The sequence below is a fragment of the Salvelinus fontinalis genome, chromosome 37 (genome assembly GCF_029448725.1).
Source record: "Salvelinus fontinalis isolate EN_2023a chromosome 37, ASM2944872v1, whole genome shotgun sequence".
NCBI classification, from domain to species: Eukaryota; Metazoa; Chordata; class Actinopteri; order Salmoniformes; family Salmonidae; genus Salvelinus; species Salvelinus fontinalis.
In genome coordinates this window covers 27,685,076-27,708,319 of record NC_074701.1, presented here as the reverse complement: position 1 = coordinate 27,708,319, position 23,244 = coordinate 27,685,076, and the positions used below count along the sequence as shown (strand labels likewise).

Sequence of the window (23,244 nt, the reverse complement as noted above, 5' to 3'; positions counted from 1 at the left end):
GTACCCATGCTTGTAGATTTAAAACTTAATTGCATCTTTCCATGCTAACCAGGTTTATCACACAAGATCTCTGGCAGAAAGTGTATAAAATAATAGGATTTATTAAACAGCATACATGATATTACATAGTTAATATTAATGCACCACTGATTCTATATCAAGATCCATTTGAACTCCCTGTCCCGGTGCATTTCTGGTCCATTTTGACTACAATTAAACTCTGGGGGGGGGGGGGGGGGGGTATATTGCAGTTGCGTTTACTTCTTGATGACTTCCTCTTTCAGTTTTTCAGCCAGATGTTTTCTTTTCTGTAACTTCTTTTTATCTTCGACAGAGATCTCCTTTGAAGGGAAAACCAAGAAAGTGTATCAAATGTTGAACGGTAGCACCACTAAAACTTAAGTCAAAAATCTGCTACAGCAAGGGCTTTATTCAATCCGTATCGCCGAAGTTCAGCCTGATTTAAAAGCGATGTTAGTGGAGACTGCATTCACGGTAAATATGCCGGCTCAATTGGAAATTACCTTTTTCATATTGCACAATCTAAAGCTTCAGCGATCTAGACTGAATAGAGCTCTAAGAGTAGAAGCACACGGGGCAGCAGCACTACAAAGTGGAGACAGTTGTCACTCCAACCCAGATCACCTTGGGTTTATGTCCCCCAACAAGAGAGCTCGCAGGCTGCGAGGCATTGACCATCTCTTCCTGTACACTACTAGCACCACCCATGTTCATTTTGGGAACATAGTCCTTTGATTTGCTGCCTTCCCAAAGAGGAGGAACAAAACACTTTAAAAAGGGAATAATGTGAACAGAAAATCTAGGGAAACCAAGAGAGAAGATTGCATTTGAAACTCACTAAAAACCTGACACAGGCACACCTCGGGTTCTTTGCTAGCAGAGTTCTACTTTAATTTCCAGTCATCAGCTGAGGTATGGTGCATTATCTAATGAAAGCTGTTACCGGTGTGCTGGGAGTGGGTGCTGGGGGTTCCTCTGGTGTGGCTGGTTTGGGTCTCTGCTCTCTTTTCATGGCCTGAAGTTTGTCCCTCTGCTGCCTCAGGTACAGCGCCCTCTGCTGGAGTTGCACCTGCTGCTCTACTGACAACTCCTGAACACACAGAGAAACACAATCCATCAATCCTCTGTCTTCAGTGAAATTGGTCATGTTGCCTGGATGTTGTTTATTCAAAGTGCATGACATATGGCCCTGTGTTATGGTTAATGTCACATGACCTGGATTTAAAGCTTTTATGTCCGATGCTTCAGCACCATCCTCAGAAAAATGTAAATTCTCATTTCTGGGAAAGCCTTATAAATGTTAAAATCTACATCATGTGACATGATGAACCAAAACACAAAGCCCTATGTGTGGTGTATGCAGTAGGAGAGTCTCACTGTGAACGGCTTGGAGATGCCAGCCTCCTTGCGTGCCTCCTCTATCCAGCCCTCTACTGCCTGGCTGCTGCCCTTCTCCCTAGAGACAGCTGGAAGCTCTGTGCCCTTCACTGGAACCCTCACAGCAGGAAGGACTCGTGGCTCTGCATCAACACATAACCCTCCATTAGTCACACAACCTCTGAAGTACACTACCTGACCAAAAGTATGTGGACACCTGCTCGTCGAACATCTCATTCCAAAATCATGGGCGTTAATATGGAGTTGGTCCCCACTTTGCTGCTATAACAGACTCCACTCTTCTGGGAAGGCTTTCCACGAGATGTTGGAATTTGCTTCCATTCAGCCACAAGAGCATTAGTGAGGTCGGGCACTGGTGTTAGGCGATTAAACCTGGCTCGCAGTCAGTGTTACAATTCATCCCAAAGGTGTCAGGGCTCCGTCAAGTTCTTCCACGCCGATCTCAACAAACCATTTCTATATGGACCTGGCATTGTCATGCTGAAACAGGAAAGGGCCTTTATCAAAATGTTGACACAAAGTTGGAAGCACAGAATCGTCTAGAATGTCATTGTATGTTGTAGCGTTAAGATTTCCCTTCACTGGAACTAAGGGGCCTAGCCCGAACCATGAAAAACAGCCCCAGACCATTATTCCTCCACCAAAATTTACAGTTGGCACTATGGATTCGGGCAGGATGCATTCTCTCTTGGCATCCGCCAACCCCAGATTTTTCCATCTGACTGCCAGATGGTGAAGCGTGATTCATCACTCCAGGGAACGCGAGTCCAATGGCGGCAAGCTTTACACCACTCCAGCCGACGCTTGGCTTAGCACATGGTGATCTTAGGCTTATGTGCGGCTGCTCTGCCATGGAATCCCATTTCATGAAGCTCCTGACGAACATTTCTTGGGCTGATGTTGCTTCCAGAGGCAGTTCGGAACTCTGTAGTGAGTGTTGCAACCGAGGACAGAAGATTTTTTACACGCTACGCGGTCCCGTTCTGTGAGCTTGTGTGGCCTACCACTTTGCGGCAGAGCCGTTGATGCTCCTAGACATTTCCACCTCACAATAACAGCTCTAACAGGGCAAACATTTGATGAACTGACTTGTTGGAAAGGTGGCATGCTATGATGGTGCCATGTTGAAAGTCACTGAGCTCTTCAGTAAAGCCATTCTACTGCCAATGTTTGTCTATAGAGTTTGCATGGCTGTGTGCTCGATTTTTATATAACTGTCAGCAACGGGTGTGGCTGAAATGGCCGAATCCACTAACTTGAAGGGACATGTAGTGTATATGAACCTTTTAGCATTCATGTGCTATATCTACACTACAGGAAAGGCTTCAAGGGGAACAGACTAGTGTATACTATAAACTGAGGGCACAGAGTAAATCCAGTGAACAGTAGGGAGGGCAGGAGAAGGGAGGGTACCGAGACATCACTACAGACTAGTAATAGAGCACATGTACTGAGAACATGAAACAGAGAAGACGGTTTCAAGCACCAAAGTATATGGAGGGGAAACAGTCAGCTAACAGTATTGGAGACTGAATGTAACAGTTATTACCTGATGCTAACTTAGAAGGGGCAGATGTGCTGGTATTGGCTGGACTCATCTGCCCACTACCTCCAGCAGCCTTCAGCTCCCCTCTCTGAGGAGATGTACTGTTCACCTACAGGGAAGGCACAGGGCAGCCATGTCATTGTATCTAGCGGTTCCAGTTATAATGCCACACTGATGTTCACAAAGTTCAGGTTGTACCGCTAACATTTATGGGCGACCACAACAGACTACAGGTCTAACAGTACAGTGCACACAGTGTGCTATTGCACTACTAGGAGTTACCGTTGCGTTGCCATTGACCAAAGGGACAGAGATCATGTACTGCTCTGCATTAGTTGATTGATTGAAGACTGTCTAGTAACGTGATATGTAGGGACTGTAAGCTGCTGCACTCATCACTTCCCCTTTTGTGTTGCTGCTAAACTTCATTGCTCAGAAGAATACTATGGCTCTGAATACATGAAATAGGAACCATTCACATTCGACAGACAACGAGTCTTATGTTCAGTATTTTTGTATTACAACACTCTGATGGGTCAGTATTAGGTTCATAACTCACCTTGTTGGTCTGTTGAATGGAGGTGGGTCTCTGGATGCTGATTGCCTCTAGAACTGGCCTATCAGAGCAGCTTCTGGACGTGGAGCCGATCTCCTCTGACTGCTGTCGCCGAGCCATCTCTAGGTCATAATCCTCCTTTGACCTCCTGTACAAACACACATCGGGGAGATATGTTTACTAGCAGTAGATAGTTGTTTAACTCAGATGGTAAGAGGGAGGTTACTTTACATCAAACACCACCATGGTTTTATAGGGTTGTACTAGTGTTTCAATGTGTTACTTGTAGTTGAATACAAAGTGGTCTTAAATAACACAGCCATTATTGGCACCATTGAGAGACTATAAAATAAATAAATACTGAGCTATATTGTATGCAAAATAAAACTAAAAATGTTATTATACTAATACAATTTCTCAGAGAAAAGATTGTTTAAAAAGTAATACATTTTTCTCTCCCAAAAGATGGGGTTCAAGATTATTGGCACCTGTTTTCAATACTTCATCATGTGAGGATAACGCCACTGAGCCTTTTTATGAGATTGGAGAACACTTAGGGAGGGATCTTAGACCATTCCTCCATAAATATTTTTTTCCAGATCCTTGATATCCTTCGTATGCGCTTATGGACTGCCCTCTTCAATTCAAACCACAGGTTTTTTACCAGGGTTCAAGTTATTGTCTTGCTGGAAGTTCTACTGCAGCCAAGTTTCAGCCTCCTGGCAGAGGCAACCAGGTTTTTGGCAAAGATTTCCTGCTACTGGGTAAAGTTCATGCCGTTGACCTTAACAAGGGGCCTCAGGACCAGTGGAAGCAAAATAGCCCCATACAACCAAAGATCCACCACCATATTTTACAGTAGTTATGGGTTTATTTTCTAATTTATGCATCATAAAATGTCGCCGGAAGAAATGGGAGCAGTTTAACGCGCGCCTAACCAATTGTGCTATCATGTTTTTTGTTGTTGTTATTTGTAACTTATTTTGTTAATGTTTCTGCTGTTTATCTTACAGTAAAAAAGAGCTTCTGGAAATCAGGACAGCGATCACTGGCCTTGGATTAGACAAAGATTTTTTCTTCAACAAGCAGGACGCACAGGATGCACTTCAGACACCCGACAAGGCCAACATCCCCGTTATGACGCAGGTACAGAGGACACAGAGCGGGGTGCCTCGCAAGGATCCACAGAAGGCGAGTGGGAAAGCTGCCATTACTGTCAATATTACTCGCCAACGTACAATCATCGGACAATAAATTAGACGAGGTACGATCACGAATATCCTACAACGGGACATCAAAAACCGTAACATCTTATGTTTCACGGAATCGTGGCTGAATGATGACATGGATATTCAGCTAGCAGGATATAAGCTGCACCGGCTTGATAGCACACTCCGGTAAGAGGAGAGGGAGCGGTCTGTGCATATTTGTAAACAGCTGGTGCACAAAATCGAAGGAAGTCTCTAGATTTTGCTCGCCTGAAGTAGAGTATCTTATGATAAACTGTGGACCACACTATTTGCCAAGAGAGTTTTCAACAATACTTTTCGTACCTGTTTATTTACCACCCCAGACAGATGCTGGCACTAAGACTGCACTCAGTCAGCTGTATAAGGAAATAAGCAAACAAGAAACCCCTCACCCAGAGGCGGTGCTCCTAGGGGCCGGAGACTTTAATGCAGGGAAACGTAAATCAGTTTAACCTAATCTCTAGAAACATGTTAAATGTGTAACCAGAGGGAAAAAAATTATAGATTACCTGTACTCCACACAGAGACGCGTACAAAGCTCTCCCTTGCCCTCCATTTGGTAAATCTGACCACAACTCTATCCTCCTGATTCCGGCTTACAAGCTAAAATTAAAACAGGAAGCACCAGTGACTCGGTCTATAAAAAAACTGGTCAGATGACACAGATGCTAAACTACAGGACTGTTTTGCAATCACAGACTGGAACATGTTCCGGGATTCTTCCGATTGCATTGAGGAGTACAACACATCAGTCAATGGCTTTATCAATAAGTGCATCGAGGATGTCGTCCCCATAGTGACTGTACATACATATCCCAACCAGAAGCCATGGATTACAGGCAACATTCGCACTGAGCTAAAGGGCAGAGCTGCCTCTTTCAAGGTGCGGGACTCTAACCCGGAAGCTTAAGAAATCCTGCTATGCCCTCCGACGAACCATGAAACAGGCAAAGCGCCATACAGGGCTAAGATTGAATCATACTACACCGTCTCCGACGCGTGTCTTATGTGGCAGGGCTTGCAAATTATTACAGACTCCAAAGGGAAGCACAGTCGCGAGCTGCCCAGTGACACAAGCCTACCAGACGAGCTAAATCACTTCTATGCTCGCTTCGAGGCAAGCAACACTGAAACATGCATGAGAGCATCAGCTGTTCTGGACGACTGTGTGATCATGCTCTCCATAGCTGACGTGAGTAAACATATCAACATTCACAAGGCCGTGGGGCCAGACGGATTACCAGGACGTGTGCTCGGGGCATGTGCTGACCAACTGGCAGATGTCTTCACTGACATTTTCAACATGTCCCTGATTGAGCCTGTAATACCAACATGTTTCAAGCAGATCACCATAGTCCCTGTGCCCAAGAACACTAAGGCAACCTGCCTAAATGAATACAGACCCGTAGCACTCACGTCTGTAGCCATGAAGTGCTTTGAAAGGCTGGTAATGGCTCACATCCACACCATTATTCCAGAAACCCTAGACCCACTCCAATTTGCATACCGCCCAAACAGATCCACAGATGATGCAATCTCTATTGCACTCCACACTGCCCTTTCCCACCTGGACAAAAGGAACACCTACAAGAGAATGCTATTCATTGACTACAGCTCAGCACCATAGTACCCTCAAAGCTCATCACTAAACTAAGGATCCTCATCACTAAACACCTCCCTCTGCAACTGGATCCTGGACTTCCTGACGGGTCGCCCCCAGGTGGTGAGGGTAGGTAGCAACACATCTGCCACACTGATCCTCAACACTGGAGCCGCTCAGGGGTGAGTGCTCAGTCCCCTCCTGTACTCCGTGTTCACCCACGACTGCGTGGCCAGTGGAGGCAGTGGAGTGGAGCAGGTTGAGAGCTTCAAGTTCCTTGAGGTCCACATCAACAACAAACTACAATGGTCCAAGCACACCAAGACAGTTGTGAAGAGGGCACAACAAAGCCTATTCCCTCTCAGGAAACTAAAAAGGTTTGGCATGGGTCCTGAGATCCTCAAAAGGTTCTACAGCTGCACGATCGAGAGCATCCTGACTGGTTGCATCAATGCCTGGTACGGCAACTGATCGGCCTCCGACCGCAAGGCACTACAGAGGGTAGCGCGTATGGCCCAGTACATCACTGGGGCTAAGCTGCCTGCCATCCAGGACCTCTACACCAGGCGGTGTCAGAGGAAGGCCCTAAAAATTGTCAAAGATCCCAGCCACCCCAGTCATAGACTGTTCTCTCTACTACCGCATGGCAAGTCTAGGACCAAAAGGCTTCTCAACAGCTTTTACCCCCAAGCCATAAGACTCCTGAACAGGTAATCAAATGGCTACCCGGACTATTTGCATTGTGTCCACCCCCAACCCCTCTTTTACGCTGCTGCTACTCTCTGTTTATCATATATGCATAGTCACTTTAACCATACCTACATGTACATACTAACTCAATTAGCCCGACTAACTGGTGCCTGTATATAGCCTCGCTACTATTATTTTTCATTGTCTTTTTAGTGTTGTTTTTTACTTCTCTACTTACAGTGGGGCAAAAAAAGTATTTAGTCAGCCACCAAGAACGGTGAGCAAAGAATGGTGAGCAAAAATCCCAGAACCACACGGGGGGACCTAGTGAATGACCTGCAGAGAGCTGGGACCAAAGTAACAAAGCCTACCATCAGTAACACACTACGCTGCCAGGGACTCAAATCCTGCAGTGCCAGACCTGTCCCCCTGCTTCAGCCAGTACATGTCCAGGCCCGTCTGAAGTTTGCTAGAGAGCATTTGGATGATCCAGAAGAAGATTGGGAGAATGTCATATGGTCAGATGAAACCAAAATAGAACTTTTTGGTAAAAATTCAACTCGTCGTGTTTGGAGGACAAAGAATGCTGAGTTGCATCCAAAGAACACCATACCTACTGTGAAGCATGGGGGTGGAAACATCATGCTTTGGGGCTGTTTTTCTGCAAAGGGACCAGCACGACTGATCCGTGTAAAGGAAAGAATGAATGGGGCCATGTATCGTGAGATTTTGAGTGAAAACCTCCTTCCATCAGCAAGGGCATTGAAGATGAAACGTGGCTGGGTCTTTCAGCATGACAATGATCCCAAACACACCGCCCGGGCAACGAAGGAGTGGCTTCGTAAGAAGCATTTCAAGGTCCTGGAGTGGCCTAGCCAGTCTCCAGATCTCAACCCCATAGAAAATCTTTGGAGGGAGTTGAAAGTCCGTGTTGCCCAGCAACAGCCCCAAAACATCACTGCTCTAGAGGAGATCTGCATGGAGGGATGGGCCAAAATACCAGCAACAGTGTGTGAAAACCTTTTGAAGACTTACAGAAAACGTTTGGCCTCTGTCATAGCCAACAAAGGGTATATAACAAAGTATTGAGATAAACGTTTGTTATTGACCAAATACTTATTTTCCACCATAATTTGCAAATAAATTCATAAAAAATCCTACAATGTGATTTTCTGGATTTTTCCCCCTCATTTTGTCTGTCATAGTTGAAGTGTACCTATGATGAAAATTACAAGCCTCTCTCATCTTTTTAAGTGGGAGAACTTGCACAATTGGTGGCTGACTAAATACTTTTCTGCCCCACAGTATATATTGTTCATATAATAACTATTTTTTACTAAAACATTGCACTGTTGGTTAGTAAGTAAGCATTTCACTGTATTCGGCGCACGTGACAAATAAATAAACTTAGGTTTGGTGTCAAAATAAATCAAATCAAACACTGGTGGTATAGAAAAAAGGTTTGGCAATCAATTTGACCTCTTTTTGAGAGAAAGAAATGACTTGTTAAACTAAATCTATATCTGAGCAATTGTATTAGCATACAATATTGCCATTTGCACACACTGTATATAGACTTTCTTTTTTCTATTGTGTTCTTGACTGTACACTTGTTTATTCCATGTGTAAATCTGTGTTGTTGTTTGTGGCGCACTGCTTTGCTTTATCTTGGCCAGGTCGCAGTTGTAAATGAGAACTTGTTCTCAACTAGCCTACCTGGTAAATAAAGGTGAAATAGAAAAATATAGCTCAGTATTTGTATTATTTATTTTATACAGTCTTTTTTGCTCATTTATCAAGGGTGTCAATAATTCTGGACCTGACAGTACATTAACCTACAGTGCATTCGCAAAGTATTCAGACCCCTTGACTTTTTCCACATTTTGTTACAGCCTTATTCTAAAATGTATTAAATAGTTTTTTCCCCTTATCAATCTACACACAATACCCCATAATGAGAAAGCAAAAACAGGTTTTTAGAAATGTTTGCAAATGTATTATAAAAAACGGAAAATGTCAATGGTCTTAATACTTTCCGAATTCACTGTACATAGTACTGTATTATGAGTGGTATAAAGACACTAGAAGGCCCAGAGCTGGCATGAGTCCAAGTAGAAGTCGGCACGGGACTGATTTATTCATCACGCTCCTGCCCGCACACGCAGCTTTTCATACTGCACACGCTGGCTCTCTGTCCAACTCCCACCTGCAAGAACAGTTCCTGTTATTTTAGGCGTATGTGACTCAGATCACTTGTTAAGGATGGGCCCAGCAATTGTACGCCCTATAGGCAATATCAAAATGTACAAAAATAACCTAAGAAATAGGTTAAATGACCAGAAATTCTCACGTGGCCCATTATATTAGAAAAATAAATGTTGGCCCGCGCTATAGACAGGCGGTTATATTGGTACTCTAATACAGGACTAGTAAAGGCCCAGTGCACTACTTTTGTGAAGAAATAGCATTTTTCCCCCCATTAATATACACTTAATTAACATTTTTCAGGGGCTGCTGCAGAAACCTCAGCACCCCTACTTCCCGCAACTTGCTGCCACTCACCATGATAATCTCTTTATTTAATTGATTAGCAACTTAATTCAACTAGGATGACACTTTCCATCACACAGGATTTTAAGAGCACACAAATGATGCAACATTTTCAATGATCATAGCTCAGAACATTACATAACATGAGAGCAACGTAGGCTAAGTGGTCTCCATGCACTGTGCTATAAAATAGGCCTAACTCTGCATGAACTCGTGATCTTATATCTTATTCATCCCTTACATTTGTGTGTATAAGGTAGTTGTTGTGAATTTGTTAGATTACTTGTTAGATATTACTGCGTTATCGGAAATAGATGCACAAGCACTTCGCTACACTCGCAATAACATCTGCATGTGACCAATAACATTTGATTTGATCTAATGCCCCGATTATACCACTGACAGCAAACAAAGCCTGAAGATGCATCACGTAGATATATAACAAGTCCCGCTGACACATCAAATAGACTTCAACTAGACAATCAAGACCAAAGAATGGTTGGTGGGGCCAGCCCTAAGACAAAAGGATAAAATGACATTTTCTCCATTGCCAAGGAGTGTAAACCCCTCAATATTAGTGTAACACTAAGGAGTTTAGTCCCCATGGACACACAGCCTTTAGTGCTGCACTTGGCTTAGCTTCAAATGCAGAAATCCCAATAGAGCCAGAGTGCTACTAGGAAGTTATAATCTTGGATGATTTGTCACTCACTGATTTACTACACAGCCATCTACCACCAAGCATGCCGACACAGACACAAAAATAGTGAGTATACATTAACAGCTTCTACCCCCAAGCCATAAGACTGCTGAACAATTAATCAAACGGGCACACAAACTATTTGCATTGACACCGCCCCCGCCTTTGTTTTTACACTGCTGCTCCTCACTGTTTATTATCTATGCATAGTCACTTTACCCATACCTACATGTACAAATTACCACGAATAACCTGTACCCCCACACTGATTTGATACAGGGGGTACCAGTACCGAGTCAAACTTTATTTGTCACATTGTCACGTTCTGACCATAGTTCTTTTGTATTTTCTTTGTTTTAGTGTGGTCAGGGTGTGAGTTGGGTGGGTTATCTATGTTTTGTGTTTCTATGTTGGGTTTGTTGTTTGGCCTGATATGCTTCTCAATCAGAGGCAGGTGTTTGTCATTGTCTCTGATTGGGAACCATATTTAGGTAGCCTGTTTTGTCTTTTGGTTTGTGGGTGTTTGTCTTCCGTGTCAGTGTTTGTCACCACACGGTACCGTTTCGTTTGTTCACTTCGTTTATTGTTTTGTTCCAGTGTTCAGTTTTGTTTATTAAAAAGACATGAACACTTACCATGCCGCACCTTGGTCCGATCCTTCTACCACCACAGACGATCGTTACACACATGCGCCGAATATAACAAGTGTAGACCTTACTGTTAAATGCTAACTTACAAGCCCTTAACCAACAGTGCAGTTCAAGAAGAGTTAAGAAAATAATTACCAAATAAACTAAAAGTATAAAATAAAAAGTAACAATAACGAAGCTATATACAGGGGGTACCGGTACAGAGTCAGTGTGCGGGGGTTGAGGTTAGAAGTAATTTGTACATGTAGGTTGGGGTGAAGTGACTATGCATAGATAATAAACAGCGAGTAGCATCAGTGTAAAAACAAATGGAGGGGGGGTCAATGTAAATAGTCCGGTGGCCATTTGATGAATTGTTCAGCAGTCTTATGGCTTGGCGGTAGAAGCTGTTAAGGAGCCTTTTGGTCCTAGACCTGGCGCTCCAGTACCGCTTGCTTTGGGGTAGAAGAGAAAACAGTCTATGACTTGGGTGACTGTAGCCTGACAATTTTATGGGCTTTCCACTGACACCGCCTAGTATATAGGTCCTGGATTGCAGCAAGCTTGGCTCCAGTTATGTACTGGGCCGTACGCACTACCATCTGTAGCGCCTTACGGTCAGATGCTGAGCAGTTGCCATATCAGGCGGACATCAAGGAACTTGAAACTCTCGACTCAATCACTACAGCCCTGTTGATGTTAATGGGGGCCTGTTCGTCCCACCTTTTCCTGTAGTCCTGTAGCTTAGCATCCGCGTCATCTAACCACTTCCGTATTGAGCTAGTCACTGGTACTTCCTGCTTTAGTTTTTGCTTTTTAAGCAGGAATAGAATTATGGTCAGACTTGCCAAATGGAGGGCGGGGGAGAGCTTTGTATGCATCTCTGTGTGTGGAGTAAAGGTGGTCAGAGTTTTTTCCCCCTCTGGTTGCACATGTGACATGCTGGTAAACATTTGGTAAAATTGATTTAAGTTTGTCTGCATTAAAGTCCCGGGCCACAAGGATAGCCGCTTCTGGGTGAGCATTTTCTTCTTTGCTTATGGCCTTATACACCTCGTTGATTGCAGTCTTAGTGCCAGCATCGGTCTGTGGTGGTAAATAGACTACGAATAATATATAATGTATATAGCTTCATTGTTATTTTATTGTTCCTTTTTTGGGGGGGTTTATTGGGAGCTGGAGTTTTTCCTGGTCTAATAATGTGCTCAGGCAAAACTACGGGCCCTACGTGTGTGCCAATGACTAAAGGAAACAACACAACAAAGCCTACATCATTGATGAGAACCTGATGAAAACCCTATTCTTATAAAATGACAGTGTATGTATGAGGGCTGGTGTAATGGCCCCAGTTCTATTTATTTTATTTATTTATTTTACCGTTATTTTACCAGGTAAGTTGACTGAGAACACATTCTCATTTGCAGCAACGACCTGGGGAATAGTTACAGGGGAGAGGAGGGGGATGAATGAGCCAATTGTAAACTGGGGATTATTAGGTGACCATGATGGTTTGAGGGCCAGATTGGGAATTTAGCCAGGACACCGGGGTTAACACCCCTACTCTTACGATAAGTGCCATGGGATATTTAATGACCTCAGAGAGTCAGGACACCCGTTTAACGTCCCATCCGAAAGACGGCACCCTACACAGGGCAGTGTCCCCAATCACTGCCCTGGGGCATTGGGATATTTTTTTTTTTTAGACCAGAGGAAAGAGTGCCTCCTACTGGCCCTCCAACACCACTTCCAGCAGCATCTGGTCTCCCATCCAGGGACTGACCAGGACCAACCCTGCTTAGCTTCAGAAGCAAGCCAGCAGTGGTATGCTATGAGTCTCTTACTTCAGAACCTCCTGTATAATCTTCATCTCCTGCTGCTCCAGTTCACTCATCACGTCTGCTCCATCTGTGAGACACTCAGGCAGGGCGCCTATGCACACAAGAGGGGAGCATTAGAACAAACGGTTTTGGACCGGTGTAGGCTCATCGGTGCCAAGTGTGTGTGTGTGGGCACACCCGCATGATGGAGTAGTGTGTAAGCTGGTACGGTAGGCAAGCATTAGGATTGCAAAAAAATCCAGTAACTTTCCCAAATCAGAAGGGAATACGCAAGAAATCCGGAATCCTCCAATCAAGACTTCTGGAAAACCTGAATATGTTGGGAAAGTTACCAGATTTGTTCAACCCTAATTAGGAGTTGTGTGACAACAGTGAAAAGGTGTACCATTTCTCTCTTTAATGACCTGCAGCGCCTGAAGCTGGAGCTCCATGTTCTTCTGCACCATGAGAGACCTGAACATCTGGAAGTCGTCTGTGGCCAGGACGGGCTGGAATACAGTCTGTACAAAAGGTACAGTTAATAATAAGCATGAATACTGTTCTACATCTGCTAACCATCTTGCCAAGTCCAATGAATTATTCATATTTGTACTTGTTTCTTTGGGTTCTCTGCCTCTGGGTTGTGCAACCTTGGCAATTGGCACTGTAATTGAAACTGGGTCAGCTCTGAGTTATCTTCCTCTATGTCTCTGTCCTGAGGCCTACATTATGTGCCTCCTGGTAACTTAAATCACAACCGAGCTCTTTTTCTGGCCCAGGTATGTCCCAGAGGGCACCGCTGGCTCTGACACTAAGTAACTCTCCATCAGGAATAGCTCCATCGAGCTGTTCCTGTATCTCACTAACCCGATTTAGGCCCGGCCCACTAATCTGGTCATAGATCAGGTCTACCTGAGCTCCTGTATGTTTAACAGTCTCAGGTTCACAACACCAGCAGACGGAGGAGAAACAGAATGCATCATTGTGTACCTGAACTATTTCCTATTATGTATTTTTATGCAGGGCCATGCATTCTTTGACCATGGAGTTGAACATGATGGGGCATGCTCCTCAGTCCATAACGGGAGGACGCATTTCAAGAAGATCTAGGCTGCAAGTTATCTTTAATGTTTTTTCATGAGAGCACACCCAATCCTATCATATTTCCCCACTCTGACAGTTCATATTCCCTACCATTAGTAGGAAGGTAAAGGGTCGGGAAAGGTGTGGATTAGGCTCAATGGTGATAAGGTCCTCAGATTCAGACCTCAGGGAAATGCTTCAGCAAGGTAATTAAGTAGTATCACAACCCCGCCCTCGTGGGCGGTGAACTGTCAAAACAGTCGGCATGGAGACAGCAGGTAACAGCATGAGCAGAACTGAAAGGAGCTTGGCTTCAAGTCATTAATATGTAGCCTACCTTTCTTCACAGGTAGTTCAATATGTACCTTTCTTGTTCTTGATTGCTTGCCATGCAACCAAAGTGGCCTGGTCAAGCAGACTGACTGTTGCGCTCAGCTTGTTCCACCAGGCTACAACCAAAGTGGCCTGGTCAAGCAGACTGACTTGCGCTCAGCTTGTTCCACCAGGCTACAACCAAAGTGGCCTGGTCAAGCAGACTGACTGTTGCGCTCAGCTTGTTCCACCAGGCTACAACCAAAGTGGCCTGGTCAAGCAGACTGACTGTTGCGCTCAGCTTGTTCCACCAGGCTACAACCAAAGTGGTCTGGTCAAGCAGACTGACCGCTGTGGTCTGGTCAAGCAGACTGACTGTTGCGCTCAGCTTGTTCCACCAGGCTACAACCAAAGTGGTCTGGTCAAGCAGACTGACCGCTGTGGCCTGGTCAAGCAGACTGACCGCTGTGGCCTGGTCAAGCAGACTGACCGCTGTGGCCTGGTCAAGCAGACTGACCGATGCGCTCAGCTTGTTCCACCAGGCTACAACCAAAGTGGTCTGGTCAAGCAGACTGACCGATGCGCTCAGCTTGTTCCACCAGGCTACAACCGAAGGCCCATTTCATAAAATCAGTAAACAGGTCTCCAGGATAAGTGAGTATTCTTGCACAAAAAGAAACACTGTAAACATTGTTTGTTTATTTACACACATCAAATGTGCATAACCTAGGCCTACTTGTAGTGCTAGAAGAATCGTTTGGGATTTATCACAGAAACCTGGTAATTGTGTTTGATTGGATAGGGCCCAAAGTTAAATTGTAACAATATCACAGGGAGTCCCTGTAGAAACCCATCCCATAGTAAGCTACCTCATTGGAGTTGTTCAACTCTGGCACTGTCCACTCCTCGTTCCTGACCTGCACTGTGCAATAATTATTCCAAATGACTTGGTTAGCTTCCAGTTCAGTTCATCCCTGTGAGCAGACCTAAACCTTGTAGCCCTTGGCTTCATCAAAAGGCAACTAGGCCTTTGGGATGTCAAAGAGCTCATCTCTACTGTCAGAGACGTCAGGTAGCCTACTGTGTGTAACATTACATTACTTGATGAGTCATCACAAATTAACTCCATCACATACAGGAGTCATTACATTGATGGTGCATTAAATGAATTGTCCTGAGATGGAGGCTATTGAATTCCGCCCGGATACAGAATATATCGTTCAGTATGGCCAGTCCAAAAAAAGAGACCAATAGCTGGCAAGTTCCCAGCAACCATTAGACGTCATCATCATAATACAAATCCCCTAGATATGTCATCACAGCAGGCACGATGAAGCAAGTGACAGATCAGAGTGGCATTGACATGCTGTTATTTTTAGGGGGAGCCTTTAATGCTGTATCCAGAGAGAGCTCTTACCCTGGCCCAAACATAGACCTAGGTATTTTCAGAGCAATGGTTTACACTTTCCTTCCACTGACTTGTGTAAAGCACTGAAGGATATGTAAGAAAATATCTAGAGGTTCTGTTATCTCAACCCATTTGCATTGTAAAGGTGCACACTCATCCGTCTACACCTACGTAGCTGGCATCATTTGTGGCAGCATATAGGAAAGATGATCGAGCTTACCTGTAAGGTTTTGGACTTGGCAAAAGGAGAAGAGCATGCCTCCAAAAACTGCTGCTCATCGATGCCAACCTCTTGCATGTACGTTTCTAACAACTTCTCCACCTGAAAGTAAATGTAGCTACTTGCATTACTGTTTTCCAGAGACAAAACATTTGATGTTAAGACACTGACAAACTATTCATGACTAACTGAGCCATTCCACATCTTGATTCAGGACTAATTTATGGAATTGCAGACCCTTCCAGAATATGTCTATCTAAGATACATGTGTAACATTAAATCGTCATAATAAGAAACCCAATGCATAATAATGTTGCAAGCCATTCCAAAGACTGTAGCAAGCTACTCACCAAATGCTTGTACTGCTGATGGATTTCTGTATAAGTCAATTTATTTTCATCTTCGTCATCAAAAACTGAAAGAAAATGCAAAATTGGTCATCTATGCAAACTTGCATGCATAATATCTGAAATAAACAAGTAGGGTGACACTGCTTATTGACATACATTCCTAATTTACATTTTAGCCATTTAGCAGATGCTCTTACCCAAAGCGACTTACAAGAGCAAATAGGGTTAAGTGCCTTGCTTAACTTCATTGGGATAGGGGGCGGTATTTTGACGTCCGGATGAAAAGTGTGCCCAAAGTAAACTGCCTGCTACTCAGGCCCAGAAGCTAGGATATGCACATGGATAGAAAACACTCTAAAGTCTCTAAAACGGTGAAAATAATGTCTGCGAGTATAACAGAACTGAAATGGCAGGCGAAACCCCGTGGACAAACCATCACCTCCCTCATCCTACCACTGATTTCAATGGCTGGCACTTTTATAATAGAGCGAAATCGTGCCCGATTGCAGTTCCTAGGGCTTACACTAGATGTCAACAGTCTTTAGAAAGAGTTTCAGGCTGGTTTTTGGAAAAATTTGCCAGAAATTGTCATTTTTCTAGGTGGCTCCCATTTTGGCTGTAGTGTTTCCAAGCGTGTGAATGAGAGCGCGTTTTTTGGTATTTTTCTCCGGTAAAGACAATAACGATTCTCCGTCTTAAATTTGATTGTTTATTTGCGTATTAGGGTACCTAAGGTTTGATTATAAACGTTGATTGACTTGTTTGGATAAGTTTATTGGTAACGTTTGGGATTAATTAATGTATGCATTTTGAAGGAGGGAAAACGAGTGGATTATTGACTGAAGAGCGCCAGCTAAACTGAGTTTTTATGGATATGAAGAAGGAGTTTATCGAACAAAAGGACCATTTGTAATGTAACTGGGACCTTTTGGAGTGCCAACAGAAGAAGATCTTCAAAGGTAAGGCATATATTATATCGCTATTTCTGACTTTTGTGTCGCAAATCCCTGGTTGAAAATGATTTGTTATGCATGTGTGTGCTGGGCGCTGTCCTCAGATAATCGCATGGTTTGCTTTCGCCGTATAGCCTTTTTTAAATCTGACACGACGGCTGGATTAACAACAAGTTAAGCTTTATTTTGATGTATTGCACTTGTGATTTCATGAAAGTTTAATATTTATAGTAATTTAATTTGAATTTGGGACGGTAGCGTCCCACTGATCCGCAAGAACTTAAGGAGAGATGTTTCTCCTAGTCGGCTTGGGGATTTGAACCAGCAACCTTTTGGTTAGTGGCTCAGCGCTCTTAACTGCTAGGCTACCTGATTTGCAGCTGTGGATTTTTTTATCCGGTATCATCATTAACAATAGCAGCAAAAATCTTGAACTACATTTTAAGTGTACCTAGCTAGCTAACAAATTACAATAGTTATAGTAGCCAGCTTCTGTCTTCCATAATATCTGGTGTGCAGTGATCACCTGGCACTGGGAGGTTTGGCTACTCAGGTGATGATTATTTTGGTCAAGCACTGTTGCATGTACTAGTGGCCTAAATAAAGGAATGTAACAAGCGCGAGCCAGATTGATTAGCTACCAACTGGGCACACACTGGTTGAATCAACATTGTTTCAACGTAATTTGTCAAGTTACTGTGACGTGGAATCTGCCTGGAAAATACATTGGATTTGAAGAATTCAACCACCAGTACTGTTTATCTAAATTCAACGTTGAAAAACTTTGAAATTACGGTAAAACTTAAATACATTGACTCAAAGATACAGTCCGGGATCTTAAGCACAACAAATTCATAACATATCATACAAAATTGCAACAATGTAAAATATCATATGGAATGGATAACGTACTACACATAAAAACGGGAACCCATTTTGACTTGAGAGCACCACTTTCAAAACTACTGGCGGAAATTATACAAAAGTTCTGGAGCATCACTTAAACTTGACTAACATGTTGTTACATCAATCTAATTTCAACACAGTACCAGTCAAAGAGTAATGACAATATAATAATCGTGAAGACATCAAAACTATGAAATAACACATCGCAACCAAAGAAAGTGTTAAACAAATAAAAATATTTTATATTTGAGATTCTTCAAAGTAGCCACCATTTGCCTTGATGACAGCGTTAAACACTCTTGGCATTCTCTCAACCAGCTTCACCTGGAATGCTTTTCCAACAGTCTTGGAGTTCCCACATATACTGAGCACTTGGCTGCTTTTCCTTCACTCAACTCATCCCAAACCATCTCAATTGGGTTGAGGTCGGGTGATTGTGGAGGCCAGGTCATCTGATGCAGCACTCCATCACTCTCCTTCTTGTTCAAATAGCCCGTACACAGCCTGGAGGTGTGGTGGGTCATTGTCCTGTTGAAAAACAAATGATAGTCCCACTAAGTCCAAACCAGATGGGATGGCGTATCACTGCAGAATGCTGTGGTAGCCATGCTGGTTAAGTGTGCCTTGAATTCTAAATAAATCACAGACAGTGTCCCCAGCAAAACACCCCCACACCTCCTCCTCCGTGCTTCACGGTGGGAACCACACATGCGGAGATCATCCGTTCACCTACTCAGAGTCTCACAAAGACACGGCGGTTGGAACCAAAAATCTCAAATTTGGACTTACAGATTTCCATCAGTCTAATGTCCATTGCTTGTGTTTCTTGGCCCAATCAAGTCTCTTCTTATTGGTGTCCTTTACTAGTGGTTTCTATGCAGCAATTTGACCATGAAGGCCTGATTCACACAGTCTCCTCTGAACAGTTATTAAGATGTGTCTGTTACTTTAACTCCGTGAAGCATTTTTTTGGCCTGCAATTTCTGAGGCCGGTAACTCGAATTAACTTATCCTCTGCAGCAGAGGTAACTCTGGGTCTTCCTATCCTGTGGTGGCCCCTGTGAGAGCCAGTTTCATCATAGCACTTGATGGTTTTTGCGACTGCACTTGAAGAAACGTTCAAAGTTCTTGACATTTTCCGTATTGACGGACCTTCATGTCTTAAAGTAATGATGGATTGTCGTTTCTCTTTGCTTATTTGTGCTGTTCTTGACATAATATCTGGTATGCAGTGAAAACACACCCCCCTCAGAGAGAGACACACAGCTAAACGGGAGCTCTCACATCTTTCAACATGTTTTTTACAAAAGGATAGATTTGGAGTTAGATAAACTTGGATTTTTCAGCAGGTACATATGCAGGATGCTACACTCCACAGCATGGCCTTCGCTCCAGATCAAAACTCCAAACCTACAACCTAATTTTGACCAAAATTAACCGGAGAGATTACTGCTTCCAAGGTTCTTTTTCCAAGCTATACAGAGGGTATACAATTCCATGTTTGCTCTAGCAAACAAACAGCAGAGACCTGAGGATACCATTCCAACCTGGAACTGAGGTCTCAGGCTTGAAAGGACAAACCAGATACAAATTCAATTAGCACTAAGGTGTGAAGTAAAAGGGCTTTTGGCCCAACAAGTGTCAGGAGTCTTTGAAGCATCCTCTGAAGCCCCCTCCTGCTGTTCAAAGACCATTCACTGGCATTTTCTACAAGAAATCTGCCTCCAGAAATAAAAGCTTCTTCCAAGTGGGTGTGACACACATCTACTCCCATTGCCTGCTGCTTGGATTCCACCTGGCAATCTGTTCACCGTCTGCCCTGGCCTGTCTCCCCCTGTATGGTACAGGTTCCTCCACCACACTCACCCCTCTCTCCAAAGCTTTCTCTCGCCTCCAGCACACAGGCACTGTTGGGGCGAGTGACTCTGAACTTACAATGGCTAGCCACAAGTTGTTATACTTTTTATTTGTTTCTTGTGCATCTTGCTATTTTTCTATTTGCATCATGACTCCTGCATACTTTGTTGACTACAAACTGTCTTTACCCAACCGTGGGACAGACTGTTTGTTCCCACACTCGGGACTCTGACTCTCTATTGGTTACACTGACTTTTGGCTTCCCATCCTATTCTAACCACCTCTCGCCGGCTTTGTATTCATGTTACCTGATGAAATTGCTATACAATATGATCTTGTTGCCATCTGATGCAAATTCAGAAGTCATAAATCAGCACTGCAGAGCTCTCCCTGTACTATGCCGTGCCTTGATTACATTTCTGTTGATGATATCTGGAAATGTGCATGTACAATCGTGGACAAAAGTTTTGAGAATGACACAAATATTCATTTCCACACAGTTTGCTGCTTCAGTGTCTTTAGATATTTTTGTCAGATGTTACTATGGAATACTAAAGTATAATTACAAGCATTTCATAAGTGTCAAAGGCTTTTATTGACAATTAACATGAAGTTGATGCAAAGAGTCAATATTTGCAGTGTTGACCCTTCTTTTTCAAGACCTCTGCAATCCGCCCTGGCATTCTGTCAATTAACTTCTGGGACACATCCTGACTGATGGCAGCCCATTCTTGCATAATCAATGCTTGGAGTTGGTCAGAATGTGTTTGTTTTTTTGTCCACCCGCCTCTTGAGGATTGACCACAAATTCTCAATGGGATTAAGGTCAAGGCAGTTTCCTGGCCAAGGGCCCAAAATATCGATGTTTTGTTCCCCGAGCCACTTACTCACTTTTGCCTTATGGCAAGGTGCTCCATCGTGCTAGAAAAGCCATTGTTTGTCACCAAACTGTTCCTGGATGGTTGGGAGAAGTTGCTCTCGGAGGATGTGTTGGTACCATTCTTTATTTATGGCTGTGTTCTTAGGAAAAATTGTGAGCGAGCCCACTCCCTTGGCTGAGAAGCAACCCCGCACATGAATGGTCTCAGGATGCTTTACTGTTGGCATGACACAGGACTGATGGTAGCGCTCACCTTGTCTTCTCCGGACTAGCTTTTTTCCGGATGCCCCAAACAATTGGAAAGGGGATTCATCAGAGAAAATGGCTTTACCCCAGTCCTCAGCAATCCAATCCCTGTACTGTTTGCAGAATATCAGTCTGTCCCTGATGTTTTTCCTGGAGAGAAGTGGCTTCATTGCTGCCCTTCTTGACACCAGGCCATCCTCCAAAAGTCTTTGCCTCACTGTGCGTGCAGATGCACTCACACCTGCCTGCTGCCATTCCTGAGCCAGCTCCGTACTGGTGGTTCCCCGATCCCTTTAGCTGAATCAACTTTAGGAGACGGTCCTGGCACTTGCTGGACTTTCTTGAGCACCCTGAAGCCATCTTCACAACAATTGAACCGCTCACCTTGATGTTGTTGATGATCCGATAAATGGTTGATTTAGGTGCAATCTTACTGGCAGCAATATCCTTGCCTGTGAAGCACTTTTTGTGCAAAGTAATGATGACGGCACGTGTTTCCTTGCAGGTAACTATGATTGAATGAGGAAGAACAATGATTCCAAGCACCACCCTCCTTTTGAAGCTTCCAGTCTGTTATTTGAACTCAAATCAGCATGACAGAGTGATCTCCAGCCTTGCCCTCATCAACACTCACACCTGTGTTAACGAGAGAATCACAGACATGATGTCAGCTGGTCCTTTTGTGGCAGGGCTGAAATGTTTTTTTGGGATTCAGATCATTTGCATGGCAAAGAGGGACTTTGCAATTAATTGCAATTCATCTGATCACTCGTCATAACATTTTGGAGTATATGCAAATTGTCATCATACAAACTGAGGAAGCAGACTTTGTGAAAATTAATATTTGTGTAATTCAAAACTTTTGGCCACGACTGTACACCCTGGCCCAGCTACTGTTGTTAGCTCCAATTCTCACTTGTGCTCTGATATCTGCTTCACTGATTTCTGCTCTCGTAAAAGCCTGGGTTTTCTGCACGTTAACACTAGAAGCTTATTACCCAAAATGGATCAATTGAAAGTGTGGGTTCACAGCTCCAATCCAGATGTGTTGGTCATCACTGAGACGTGGTTAAGGAACAGTGTTTTGAATACTGATGTTAACCTTTCTGGTTATAACCTTTTTCGGAAGACAGATCTTCCAAAGGTGGGGGAGTGGCAATTTTCTACCAAGGATCACCTTCACCTCAGTTGTCTCTACCAAGTCTTTCCCCAAACAATTTGATTTGCTGGTTTTAAGCATTAAACTTTCAAATAGCTCTTCGCTGACTGTTGATGGGTGCTATCGTCCTCCATCAGCACCGGCCTGTACCCTACCTGCCCTAAACTATCCCCTGGCCCCTTACACTAAGTTAGGAATTGTCCTGCAAGGTGACCTAAACTGGGACATTCTTAAACCACCTGACCAAGTCCTAAAGCAATGAGACTCCCTAAATCTTTCTCAGATTATCACCAATCCAACAAGGTATGACTCCAAACACCCAGAAAAGGCCACTCTCCTCGATGTTATGCTCACAAATAATCCTGATAGGTATCAGTCTGGTGTTTTCTGTAATGACCTTAGTGATCACTGTTTTACAGTCTGTGTTCGTAATGGCTGCTCAGTGAAATGACCTGTCCTGATTTGTCATAGACGCTTTCTAAAAAACTTGAATGAGCAAGCCTTCCTTCACGAACTGGCCTCTGTAAAATGGTATAGAATCAGCTTGATCCCCTCTGTCGAAGACGCTCTGACATTCTTTTTTTATATTTTCAGTGGTATTGTTAACAAACGCCCCCATGAAGAAAATTAGAATTAAAAACAGGTTCAGCCCCTGGTTCAACCGTGATCTTGCAGAGTTACTCCACCTCAAGAATTGCATTTGTCGAAAGGCTCGGCACACGCATACTCAGGCTGACTGGCTATCGTTCAGGCAAATGAGAAATAAGTGCGCTCAGGCTATCCGGAACGTTAGTTACTTTAAGGAGCAGTTCTTCCTCTGAGGGTCTAACCCCAAGAAGTTCTGGAGAACAGTCAAAGTCCTGGAGAATAAACCCTCCTCCTTACAGCTGCCCATGTCCCTTAATGTTGATGATGTGGTTGTTACTGACAAGAAGCACATGGCTGAGCTCTTTAAATCACTTCATTAAGTTTGGATTCCTATTTGACTCAGCCATGCCTCATTGCCCATCCAACATTTCCTCATCTTCCACCCCTTCTAACGCGACTATCCCCGATGCTTCTCCCTCTTCTTCACTTGCCCCGCTACAAAGTTTCTCCCTGCAGCCAGTCACT

At 43.8% G+C, this 23,244-nt stretch overlaps 1 protein-coding gene across 6 annotated transcripts in view; it reads right to left on the bottom strand.

Moving 5' to 3' along the window:
* Window positions 1-85: 85 nt before the first annotated feature.
* The window catches only part of LOC129836452 (cilia- and flagella-associated protein 36-like), a 31,046-nt gene continuing 7,887 nt past the window's right edge, over window positions 86-23,244 (bottom strand). For 3 of the 6 annotated variants that reach the window (XM_055902633.1, XM_055902636.1, XM_055902635.1), the window contains exons 3-11: window positions 16,131-16,195; window positions 15,781-15,882; window positions 13,164-13,278; window positions 12,782-12,869; window positions 3,525-3,669; window positions 2,969-3,074; window positions 1,399-1,541; window positions 966-1,111; window positions 86-357 (exon numbers count right to left, since the gene is read on the bottom strand). In XM_055902633.1, coding sequence (XP_055758608.1) covers window positions 258-357; window positions 966-1,111; window positions 1,399-1,541; window positions 2,969-3,074; window positions 3,525-3,669; window positions 12,782-12,869; window positions 13,164-13,278; window positions 15,781-15,882; window positions 16,131-16,195 — 1,010 coding nt within the window. In that variant the 3' untranslated portion in view covers window positions 86-257. Of the gene's footprint in view, window positions 358-645; window positions 765-964; window positions 1,112-1,398; window positions 1,542-2,968; window positions 3,075-3,524; window positions 3,670-12,781; window positions 12,870-13,163; window positions 13,279-15,780; window positions 15,883-16,130; window positions 16,196-23,244 lie in introns of all 6 variants that reach the window. The other 3 variants (XR_008756662.1, XR_008756661.1, XM_055902634.1) reach the window with 3 other exon arrangements.